We start from the raw sequence: 12,882 nt of genomic DNA on the forward strand, positions 1-12,882 counted from the left end.
CAAATGGAAACTTTCCTCCATATGGTAATTTGTGACAAACAGGTTGACAACAAAAAATTATTTGCAGGATAGGAGGATCTCAAGGGGATTCTACGAGACATTTGTTACAACTTGGATGACATTGTGGTTAGATTAATGAGGGTGGAGTGGTTCTTGGTATCCGATTTGGGAACTGAGTCTGATGAGCTACATGAAGCACCGACAATTATTAATGCTCCTATTGGAAACTCATCTCAGGCTAACTCCTCTCTCCTCTCTCTAGTCTTCATTTTTGAGTAATGGTCTCATTATTGAATGTTTCATGGTTTTGCACTTGTCATCACAATGGGTTCTCGATATAGCACTATGGCACATAGTTTAGTTCTCGTTTTTTGTTTCCGAATGTAGTTCGGCATGGTACCTTGTGACTTAGTTCATGTTTGGTTTTTTTGGATACATTTTGGATTTTATTGTCTAGGTAGCATAACATTAGCATGCATGTTTTTATAGTTCTCTATATTTTATATGTTTCTTCTTAAATTTTGTAAAACTCTTAAGGCGTCAATGCACAATTACAGTTAGTATGTAAGGGTAGATTTGTCTCTCACACAGTGAAAATTTTGTATCCTAGATTTCAATAACAGTAATGGATGTTTGTTGGTTACCCCTTGATGAAGTTACAAACTCCTAGGGTGTTTTTTGGAAAGTCCGATCATCTATCAATGTATCATCTTTTAGCATTAATGAAAATCTTTGACAAAGCTTACCAAAAAAGATGAAAATCTACAATTTGATATTAATGTATGTCACAAAAGAAAATAATAATAAATAAGGATACTAAAAATTTGGATTACCATAGAAAAATATAAATATATTTACATATAAAAGATAAATTAATAAATTTGGAATTATATTACAAATTTTTTTGTTTTTAAATTGTGATATTATATTATTTTTAAGCATTTATTAGAAAGAGAAGATATAAAAGTAATTAGTTCAACCATATAAATCAAATCTTTAGTAAAATTCAATAGGCATAAAAACACTTACTTCATGATGCATCTCATATTGCCAAGATTTAAAAGAAAAATAACAATTAACTAAATTATAACTCTATAGTATAAATTATTATTAATAATAATTAAAAAAAGAATTATTGAGTTAAACATATATACAGTTAAAAAATCATGTAACAAGAGTCTTAACCATGGAGATGCACTCTTACTTTACCAACTAAATTCTTAACCTATAAATAAGCTTTGTTACAACACCATTGACCAATACCATGTCTTACTAGTACCACATGTCCAAAATGCAATAACTTTCAAATAACACATGTTTATAGGACAATTTTTTTTAATTAATCATTTTAATCAACAGTGTAGTAAGAGCATAACTACGTTTGAGATAAATCTCAATTTTTGATATATAACTACTACTAAAAATGTTTTAGGAAATTCCATGGAGATTAAATCTCTATAATTCACCTAATAATTATTATTAATTAAATTAAAATTCTAGAAACCCTATTCTAAAATAAACACACCTTAGCATAATAATGGTAATTATTAAAAAATAAGATTGAATTTGAAAAATAAATTATTATAAATATAATTTGAATGTTTATTACAAAATAATAATGATTATAAAATTATATTACAAACAAGGAGATTTGAAGGGCCACAAACAAGGAGATTTGAAGGGTCACAAACAAGGAGATTTGAAGCTTGAATCTATAAGTTTTTAGAGGTTTCACATTACTTTGATCATCAATTAAATTGCCATTCAACAATTCAAACTAACTTCTTAGTTTGACTATTCGAACTAACTCATTGAACTAATAAAAATAACAATTTTATTAAAAACAAAAAAAACAAAAAAGAACCAATATTCTTAATTGTAATAATAATAATAAACAAAAATAAATAAAAACTCTAAACTGAAAAAATAGAAACTCTAGCATTTTTTTTTATTTGTTAATAATTTTCAATATATAACACAAAGTTACACCAAAAAAACCATATTAGTTGTTAAAAAAAATAATGAAACATTGTCGTATATCTACCTATAATATTTTTAAATTATAAATATAAAAATAATTAAATTATTTTTATAATGACTCACTTTCAATTAAATCAAATTGATTTATTAAAATATTATGATAAAATACTTTTTGGAATTTTAATATATATATATATATATATATAGAGAGATATAATTTGGGATGAGATTTTCAACAAACCAACTAACCTCCATGTACACTCAGTGTAACCACAAAAAATATATATATATACTTAGTTACAAAGCATTTAATATCTTGTAAATTAAACTTTATACTACTTCATTTAAATAATTTTAAATCAATATAAAAGATAATTGAAAAAGGAGTTGTTTATGGAGGCGGAGGAATTGCCTACACAACCAAAAGTAGCTGGAATTTAGCAAAAAAATAAAAAAATTATTTTGAAGCAGTTTTTGAATATGTTTTTGATTGTGGAAATGGATTCGGCACCATGAAAAACTTCCAAGGCACTCAAAATTATGAAATTTAACAAATTTTACTTGGATTTATAAAAAAATTTGCCAAATTTTTTCAAAATATAACCTAAATTTCCATAATTTTCAAAATAAAAAAATATAATTATTAAACTACTATATTAAAAAAATATCATATATAAAAATTGAAAATTGAATAACTTCAATTTTATAAATTAAAATTAAAATTAAATATCTTTTAACTGAATGATTCGTTATGCCCCTCTCAAATCTAGGTTTGAAAAAAGTTATAATTTATAACACATATTTTCATCCCTGACAATTGCTCTTTCCCATTAGTTTTGAAAAAAGCGAGTATTTCCTCCCTAGGTACATTCCAGATTTCCATGAAAGTAAAATAGAAAATGATTTTTTTTTTTTTTTCTCTTTTATTTTTTTTTGAAAATGAAATATATTTTGAGATTTGGTCATCCTTAATTTGACCATTTTCGAAATATTTCCAAATTTGAGTAAGAAGAGGAAAGATGACAATTAAATAGATTTTTAAATAAAATAGATTTTTAAATGTGATTTTTTTTGGAAAAAAAAAATTATGAAATTTATTTAAAATTTAATAGAAATTTATTAAAATTATAAATTTAATTAGTAAATATTTAAGTGTCTCGAAAGTTTTTGAAAATGTTAAATCTATATGTGATTAAAAAAACTAATTTAAACAACACAAATCAAAATTTAATTATAATTTTTCACTAAATTTTAATAAAAATCAACTGAAAACTCAAAAATAAACTCAAAAATAAATAAATAAATAAATATCGCTTAAAAACTATTTTTAAATTATGAGATTTTGAAAATAATAGTTACTCTAACGAACAAATACGAGTCAAAATAATTAACTTCAATTTAAATAATAAGACGTTCGAGACAACTTTCTAGACGATGAGTGTCAAAAATGCTTTCTGTGCATTAATTATCTACTACAGGAGTTTTCTCAGGCCTGAATCTATTTATACCCGATCTGTTGCTGTTGCTTGGACGGGCCCTCGGAAGATTGCACGGAAAGCCATACTGAAAGTTTTCAACGGTAAGGGTTTCTTTGTAAAAGATGACCAATAGGTTTTCCATCCTATATCAAGATTCTGAGACTGACTGGGATGGCTTTATCAGGGAATTGGATTTTAACTGGTACTATGGTGGTCTTTTCAGTACCAGCAAAAGAGCATTTCCTGCAAATCCTATGAATTCACTTGATGATGACAATAGAAAACCCCATGAAAATGGTGTGGAGATTCCACGGCAGGAGCTGAAGGAAGAGATCAACTTGAACTTTGAAGATCCAGAGAAGAATGATGAAGAATTAGTTACTGCAGGGCGTGGTGACTGTGTTGCCAGCATTTTCAGAATATTGGACGAGGATGGCGATGGGAGGGTTAGTACAGATGAGATCATGAGATTTCTGGAACGAATAAATCTGGAGATTCCCATGGAAGACTTGGAATCAACTGTGAAATCGGGATCTGCAGGTGGGTTTGAGTTTCTCACTTCCATAGAGTTTAGGGATTTTTATCACACATTGATATTTGCAGGCAAAGATGCGAATGAAGAATTTGTAAGATTTGGTGATATAGAGATTGATGATAGAGCTATCTGTGAAGCATTTGGTGTATTTGACCAGAATGGAGATGGGTTTATCAGTCCAGTAGAGTTGAGTGATGTTTTGTGCAGGTTGGGGTTCATGGAGGGGAGGGATCTCTGTCACTGCCATAGCATGATTGAAAATGTGGATGTTAATGGGGATGGGTTTGTAGATCTTGACGAGTTCAGGCTCTTGATAACCAGATGGACTTCCCCATTGGCATCAAATATGCTGTGCTGATACTATTTAATGCTGGTTGTACACATTATATATTCTGCACACTAAGAATACTATGGTATTCCAGTGATGATTGAAGTGTTATTGTAGGTTTTTGTCTGTCTTGTATGCCATGACGTTAGGTTTTGTGTAACGACTGCTGCACTTCAAGATGTCAATGGAAAAACGCTTGTTATTTAATTTTTGAGTGTGGGTTTTTTTTGCTTTTGGGTAAAATCCAATGAAAAGTTTTGGAAATTTCAAGAAAAGTTTTGGAAACTTCAAAATTTTTCAGGTATTATTGTTATATTCAAGATTTTTGGTGTTTCTGTCTAGCTGTTTCTACAGCTAGAGACAACTTTAAACTTCAGATACTTCATATTATTGTATTGGTGTTCATATTTTTTGTACTGGCGCTTATATTCAGTAGATTTGTTGGGTTTCTTTTCACCTCCACATCGTTATGATGCTCGTTGGTTTAACCACTATGTTACTCCAACATCTCGCCATATGGGATGTCAATTATATATTTATGAAGTGTCAATGGAAAAACTGTTTGATTTTTAATTTTTGTGTGCGCATACTTTTATACTGGTGCTTATATTCAGTAAATTTGTTGGTTTTCTTTTGACCAACATACCTTTATGATGCGCGTTGGTTTACCATTGTGTTGGTCCAACATTGTGTTGGTCCAACATTTCGGAATATGTGAGGTGAATTATACGTTAGTTTATGTGCTAATATTACTAATTTTCTTTAATATTGAATATGTTTTAAAAGATGTTTTATTTCGATAAAACTTGATATAAAACTGGTTGGTTGAAGGAATATTTAGAAATAAAAAATAGAGAAATAGATGGAAACTTTAGGTTTTCTTATTATGAATTTGGTCAAAGCTAAATTTCTTCTAAATTTAACCTATATATTTTATAGATTTGTTATAAAGTTAAATTATTGTTATAAGATAAATTATTGGTTTAGTAATTAAGAATTTGGTTAGATTAAAAATATTTTCAAAATTTAAGTTTGTTTGTTTTTGTTTTGTTTTTCATTTTAGAAAAGAAAAAAAATTACATTTTATTATAAAATAGTAAAACAAGTACATCAAGATTCATTTAGATACAATATGTTAGCAACATATTATTATATAGAGTATAGAAAGACAATAGCCCAATATATCATATATAAAAAAAGATAGGGTACACTGTTCTACAATAAGTGACTGTGTGCACATATATCTTACGGTAACATCTTTTAGCATTAATTATCTACTACAGGCGTTTTCTCAGGCTTGTATCTATTTAAACCCGATCTTTTGCTTGGACTCGGAAAATTGCATGGAAAGCCATACTGAAAGTTTTCAAAGGTAATGATTTCTTTATCATGGATGGCTTTATCAGGGATTTGGATTTTAACTCGTAATATGGTCGTCTCTTCAGTACCAGCAAAAGAGCATCTCATGATGCTGCAAATCTTATAAATTCACTTGATGACGACAATAGAAAACCCCGTGAAAATGGTGTGGAGATTCCACTGCATGAGCTGAAGGAAGAGATCAGCCTGAACTTTGAAGATCTGGAGAAGAATGATGAAGAATTAGTTATTGCATAGCGTGATGACTATGTTGCCAACATTTTTAGAATATTGGACGAGGATGGCGATTGGAGGGTCAGCACAGATGAGATTTCTGGAAAGATTAAATCTGAAGATTCCCATGGAAGACTTGAAATCAACTGTGAAATCGGGATCTGCAGGTGGGCTTGAGTTTCTCACTTCGATGGAGTTTAAGGATTTTTTTATCGCACATTGGTATTTGCAGGCAAAGACGAGAATGAAGAGTTTCTAAGATCTGGTGATTTAGATATTTATGATAGAGCTACCTGTGAAGCATTTGGTGTATTTGACCAGAATGGAGATGTGTTTATCAGTCCACTAGAGTTGAGTGATGTTTTGTGCAAGTTGGGGTTCATGGAGGGGAGGGATTTCTGTTACTGCCACAGCATGATTGAAAATGTGGATGTTAATGGGGATGGGTTTGTAGATCTTCAAGAGTTCAGACTCTCGCAAACCAGATGGACTTCCCCCTTGGCATCAAATCTGCTGTGCTGATACTATTTAATGCTGGTTGTACACATTATATATTCTGCACACTAAAAATATTGTGGTATTCCAGTGATGATTAGAGTGTTATTGTAGGTTTTTGTTTGTCTTGTATGCCACAACGTTACGTCTTGTGTAAAGACGGCTGCACTTCAGGATGTGAATTGGAAAAATGTTTGAATTATTGTGTATATTTTGGCTTTGAGTAAATTTTAGTTAAAATTTTTGGAAATTTTAAATATAATATTAAATTTCAATATTTTAAATTATTATGGATTTTTAATGATACTAAATCTATTTCCACAATATCACAATAAAAATAATATTTAAACAATTAAAATAATATTTAAACCATTTTTTAATGAACAAAAAACACCCAGATTCCAGCATGTTTGGGCTCCTCTCGCTCCATAGACAACTCCATATTTTTGTACTCTTCTTATATTAAGTAGATTGGTTGGGTTTCTTTTGACCTCCACATCATTATGATGCTTGTTGGATTAACAAGAGTGTTACTCCACCATATCGCCATATGGGATGTCAACTATATATTTATGAAGTGTCAATGGAAAAACGTTTGGTTTTTAATTTTTGATATCGCTATATGGGATGTCAATTATATATTTATGAAGTGTCAATGGAAAAACGTCAGGTTTTTAATTTTCTTTTGATTGGTTGGTTTTCTTATATTCAGTGGATTTGTTGGTTTTCTTTTGACCACCATACCTTTATGATGCGCATTGGTTTACCAGTGTGTTGGTCCAACATTTCGGAATATTTGATGTCAATTATATAATATTACTATTTTTTTTTTATAAAACCTGATATAAAACTGGTTGGTTGAAGGAATAATTAGAAATAAAAAAATAGATAAAAGATATCGAAAATAGTAATAACATAGGTCAATTAAACAAATATTTGAAAAAAAGCACGACCACAAGAAAATGTTTATTGATTATGGATTTGGTCAAACCTAAATTTCTTCCAAATTTAACATATATATTTCATAGGTTTATTAACTAGCATTTGCACCAAATGTTGCAAAGGAAAAACCGTAAGGCATAAATTGAGGAACAATCACGACATGGGAATGGGCAAATCTAAAGATTCAAAGATGTAGCATAAATGAAATTTTAACGTTGTATAAACAAAAGTTGATTAGGGTGCCTCACACTATTTTTTATTAATTATTGAATTAATATTGCGTATAAATCTCATAAAATTCAACCAACTTATAATTCATGGATCTGATATGTAAGTTTGACTTTGGGTCATTAACATGGTGATGCCCTGCTTCAACCACTCAACCATTAAACCACAAGCCAACAAACAAATTGAGGAACAATCATGACATGGGAATGGGAAAATCTAAATGAGATGCAAAGATGTAGCAGAAATGAAATTCTAACATTGTATAAACAAAAGTTGATTTAGGGCAAATCACACTATTTTTTATTAATTATTGAATTAATAGTGCATATAAATCTCATAAAATTCAACCAAATTATAATTCAGGATCTGATATGTAAGTTTGACTTTGGGTCATTAACATGGTGATGCCTTGCCTCAACCACTCAACCACTAAACCACAGGCCAACAAACAAAAAACTACAAAATGTTACGATAATTACTATAGTAAACCCAATGACTCTACACACAAGAATTTATTCTTTAGTGAAAGAACATATTGCTTACCCATATCCACAAAAAGAATGCAAGGTGGAAAACATTCTGTAGAATTGTTATTATAACTTGTAACATTAAACTTTGTATGGATTAACATTACAATATTTTAAGAAGCCAGCAACGGTAAAATTAAATCCAACATAACCACCAATCATTAAGAAATAAAGAGCATAGATAGATAGACAAAGAAAATCTCTAATCTGTGGCAGTTGTGGCAGCTTATAGTCATGTGCATCAAAACTAACTATAATTGCAAGTCTGAAAAGTCAAGTAGCTTTAATTTTTTTTGTAGAAGGCCACCAACGAAAATTTTAAGAGCCCTCATAAATTTATATGTATCATAAATGGGAGAATCCCCATGATACATAGGAAAAATGGAAGGTGATTTTATCAATAATATAATATGTTTTGGCGAATCTCTCACTAGATTATATTATCTTGTAAAATCATGGGGTGAATCTTGTAAAATCATGGGGAATCTTTCACTGAATTATAAAATATTATTATAAAATATTTTAATATCTTGGAGAATCTTTCACTAAATAATAAATACTTTGTAAAGGGCTAACAAAGTTCATAATGAGTATTTCTTGTAATGGCTTCAAGCCTTGTTAAGTAACCCATCAAGAACCAAAACAAGTATATTCCTTATATGGAATATAAATATATTTCTCATGGAAAGTCAATTAGGTTTAGTGCAGGTGGTAGGGAGAAGATGTGTTGAACTCATAATGAGTTTTTCTTGTGATGGTTATGAGCCTTGTTGTCTAAAAAATTCCTCGAGAACTCAGATATGTATTTCCGCATATGGAATATAAAGATATTTCTCATGTATTAAAAAAAAAGGGAGGATGTGAAATGAATGATATAATTACAAAGTCATGTGATGGTATACTTAGTATTGACTAGTCACACTGGTTGAGAGGTTAGTCATGTACTTTAGTTAGGATGTGTCAATTCATTTATTGTTTTAATTGTTATATTATAATTATTGTGTATATTACAATTTGGCACCAACACACATAATTTTGGTAAGGCAATGTGTGGTCTAGTTCCAAGTTAGAGTGTTTGTCATGGCAATGACTTAGGCTCAAATCTTTGTGGGTAGGCTCTAGAAAAAATAACTACAACAAAGCAAACCGTAATTACGTTAGGTATCATGCGACATCTAAAATGCGGATTTAAAAGATGTCATTTTATGGACCTTATAACAGGCTTCCTTAATGGTCTAAATACTAAAATCGGCTAATTAAGATTTTTTTTTTCATAGCTAGGAATATGATTCACAAATACAAAAGAATTTGATTAATAGAAAGCTAGATGAGGGAGCAAACTCAACAAACAAAGAAGCTCCACATTTGAATGACAGTGATTTTTTAGAAACAAAAGGAGATTTAAAGAGGCCCTTGGTGACCAGATTCTAAATCCTAATCTATTTCATGTATTGTTTATCTTTCTTGTATTAAGTGTCCCAAAAATTCCAGATTATTTAACAATCACAAATTAAGCTACACAGGAGATAAGAGAACAAGAGCCACATGGTGGCAATGTCACTGCTCTTGTTTTTTTTTTTTGCACGCTGCCACCACATGGGTTTTGTTTTTTTTGGCACAAGTGACATGGGTTTATGTGTGACATAAGCGATGATACTTAATAGAAAAATGTAACTTGCCTGCTACTACTATATTTCTGATTGGAATTTCAATTGTAAGAAAAAGTTTAATTAGAAAGTAAAACATTAAAAAAATATTTTTTTAAATTGCCAATCACTTAAAGGGGGTGGAGCATTATCATTCAAAAGATACAAATTCAATCCCAAAGCCCTTGTGCAAAAGAAAGTGTCTAACCTTCCAAACTTGGGCAAAAAATCCCTGCATATACATAATATCTTTAATAATTACTTCCACAAAGACAAAATGACATTATTTTGAAAAGAAAAAAAGACAAAATGATAATATTTTATTCATTTTTCCTAGAGATACCTTTTTTTTGAAGTAATATTTATTTAAACATTCAGAGGTTACCATTAAAAACAAAACACTACACTTAAATAAACACACTTCTTTTTCAAAATAATTTTTATTTAAACAATTCAAAAGTTACCATTAAAAACAAAACGCACTTCTCTTTCAGATTAATATCTATTTAAACAATTTAAGTTTTACAATTAAAAATTGTATCATTTCTCATGAAAATTTTGCATTTACTATCATGAGAAGCAACTATGGATAGCAAACATAATGCAATAATTCCTCCCAAGACAGAAGAAGAATCAAGCTCTGAGATTGGTTGTCCTCCCTCTGCTTTTGCATTCCATTCCATAAGGTGTTATTTACTACTACATTCACTGCTTTCATCAAATTTGACAAATGCAGAACCACTGATGTCTATACCATGCTTTACCAAATCAACAAGAGAGTTAATAAGAACATCAAAGAATCCTGATGCATTAAGTGCTTCTAATTTTTTGTCTATGTTCCTTAGTAGCACAAATGACTAGGGAAGTTACTCCCACTTTGACTTCCAAACTAGAAGAATGTATAATACGATCACCCAATACAGTGATTCATTTTGGTGTTTCTATAACCATATCTTCAAGAATTACAGGTTGATCTTGGCACAGTCTAGACAAAACTTCAATTGCCTTCTCTAGAATTGGCGGAATATCAATGGCCAAACAAATAATCAATAGCTCCAAGTGGCAAGGTGCTTCAGCAAGGGCTGTCCATAGAGGATGATTCAAAGTGCCGCCTCGGTTTTTTTTAGCCAGCAAGGAAAGTGTTTAAAGGGCCTCTTCTGTCACTTTTCCTTCCAAATTGGTTGCACAAACAAAACATGCCAGATTAAGGACAGTTCCACAATGATGAATACCCTCAATGAATACATCATCAACTAGACCATGGCATACCAATCTAGCAAGTGCAGATACTGAATGCTGCTTCCCCCTGATGGTCCCTTCCCTCAAGACGTTGGACAACGGTGGAATAATATCATCTGTAAGAGCTTCTTCAGCAATTTCTCTATCTAAAAGAAGATTGTCCGAGGTAGCTATTCCCATCTCCGCAAAATATACGTTTGAAGATTTTGCAAGGTTGATTAAAGGCACAATTGCATCTTTAGCAATAAAGGCCATGTGTTTGTTAGTCTCAATTGGTAAGAGAAGGGTTGCAAGTGCTCGAGCTGACTACATGGCAACAAACTCAATTCCACTCCTTAGTAAACTACATAAAGGGCCAGTGATCTCCAGTCTACCTAAAATTTCAGAAAGGTCTCTATGAGCATCAAATACATCTGCAAGAACAAATGCAACATTCTTTTGAATTTCCTCATTTGAAGAGCCAAGCATTTTTAGAACCATTTGGAAGACTTTGTTTGCAGCAATTCTCTCATGCGGAATGACTCGATGAGATGCAAGTGAAAGAAAAAAACCACACACCTCAAGTACATGCACTTTGGACTCTAGATGATCTCCCAAAAGTAGAGCCCCCAAATGATATAAAATACTAGGATCTGCATCTCGAATAAGGTGACCAAGGGCCTCTACAACAATTTTTTGAGCTTTGATATCTGCAGTATGTTTTCTATATGGATTTTGGCTAGTATATTTTTTTGTGAAGCTTATATTCTAGGCAAGCAACAAATGGACAAATATGGCAAAGAATAAGATGCATGAAGAGCAAGCATGTAATTGAAATTATTGCAAAGTAACCTTTGTCATCCCATAAGAACTCTATCATTAGCATTTTCAAACTACTTTTATGACATTTATTGATGACTTTTAAACAGATGAGAACCTCGTAAATAGCAAGTGAAAAGTACTTTGACATTTAGTGTGACTTTTCCAGAAATCATGTCTGTACTTTTTGGAAAACATGTCAAACGATCGGGACATTTTTAAGAGGTAAATTGGAAGAATGTTAATGTTACCAAGACAGGCAATGCCTAAAAACTTAGATCCAATTACTTATACAATTACTCTAAAGCTTATTGTATTGTGAGGAGCCTACTTCATTCATTTTTCCTAGTAACAATGTCATATTAAAGATTTGACTATAATGTCATTTTCAATTAAAATGTATGGGACACTATGCAATAAGATGACATCATTTTAGATGTGCTCGAGAAGAAACACCTTTTTTTTGAAGTAATATTTCTTTAAACATTCAAATGTTACCATTAAAAACAAAACACTACACTTAAATAAACACACTTCTTTTTTAAAGTGATTAAGTTGAATCATGTGGCTCTTATTGATAAAGAGGTTATTGATATTCATCTGTAAGACAATGGGTTTTATTGAGAACATTATTTTCCAAAGCCTTAAATTGCCTGTTAATTTTCTTAAATATCCAATCTAGAAAAATGTGTGCATTTTTAAGGTTTTCCTACCCTAGAGCCACAACTTTGCAAGCATGAAAGAAGGGCATGGGAGAACCAAGACAATAGTGGTATTCCACTTGTAACCTGGGTTGGGTAGAATAACATGCACAATGATTTTTTTGATGTAACTTATTAAGCAACAGACGCATGTAGGATACAAATTCAATGCAATGGATAGTCAAATAATCAATATATTTATCTTAATTAGAGGCTCAGACTCTATGATTGAATTAGATGGTGATTGTAAATAAAAGAAGCACAATTTAAGCCTAGATCAAGGCTATTGTAGTGGATCCAATATTGTCTCCGATACAACTTTTTTTTTTTTGGTTTTTGATATTTGTCCTTTATTTTAGATTTAAAAGAAAAGTCAGATATGGCAAGTGGAA

The 12,882-nt window shown here is 30.7% G+C and overlaps 1 protein-coding gene across 1 annotated transcript; it reads left to right on the plus strand.

Annotated features, from left to right (window-relative positions):
• Positions 1–5,981: 5,981 nt before the first annotated feature.
• Positions 5,982–6,436, plus strand: LOC149159710 (calcium-binding protein CML42-like). Its single transcript, XM_089434394.1, has 2 exons — positions 5,982–6,081; positions 6,147–6,436. Exons 1-2 carry the CDS (start codon positions 5,982–5,984, stop codon positions 6,434–6,436), a joined length of 390 nt encoding a protein of 129 aa, XP_089290520.1.
• Positions 6,437–12,882: the final 6,446 nt, after the last annotated feature.

The sequence above is a fragment of the Pinus tabuliformis genome, chromosome 5_2, assembly GCF_031772625.1.
Source record: "Pinus tabuliformis cultivar Carrire ecotype Pingquan chromosome 5_2, CPIR1, whole genome shotgun sequence".
NCBI classification, from domain to species: domain Eukaryota; kingdom Viridiplantae; phylum Streptophyta; class Pinopsida; order Pinales; family Pinaceae; genus Pinus; species Pinus tabuliformis.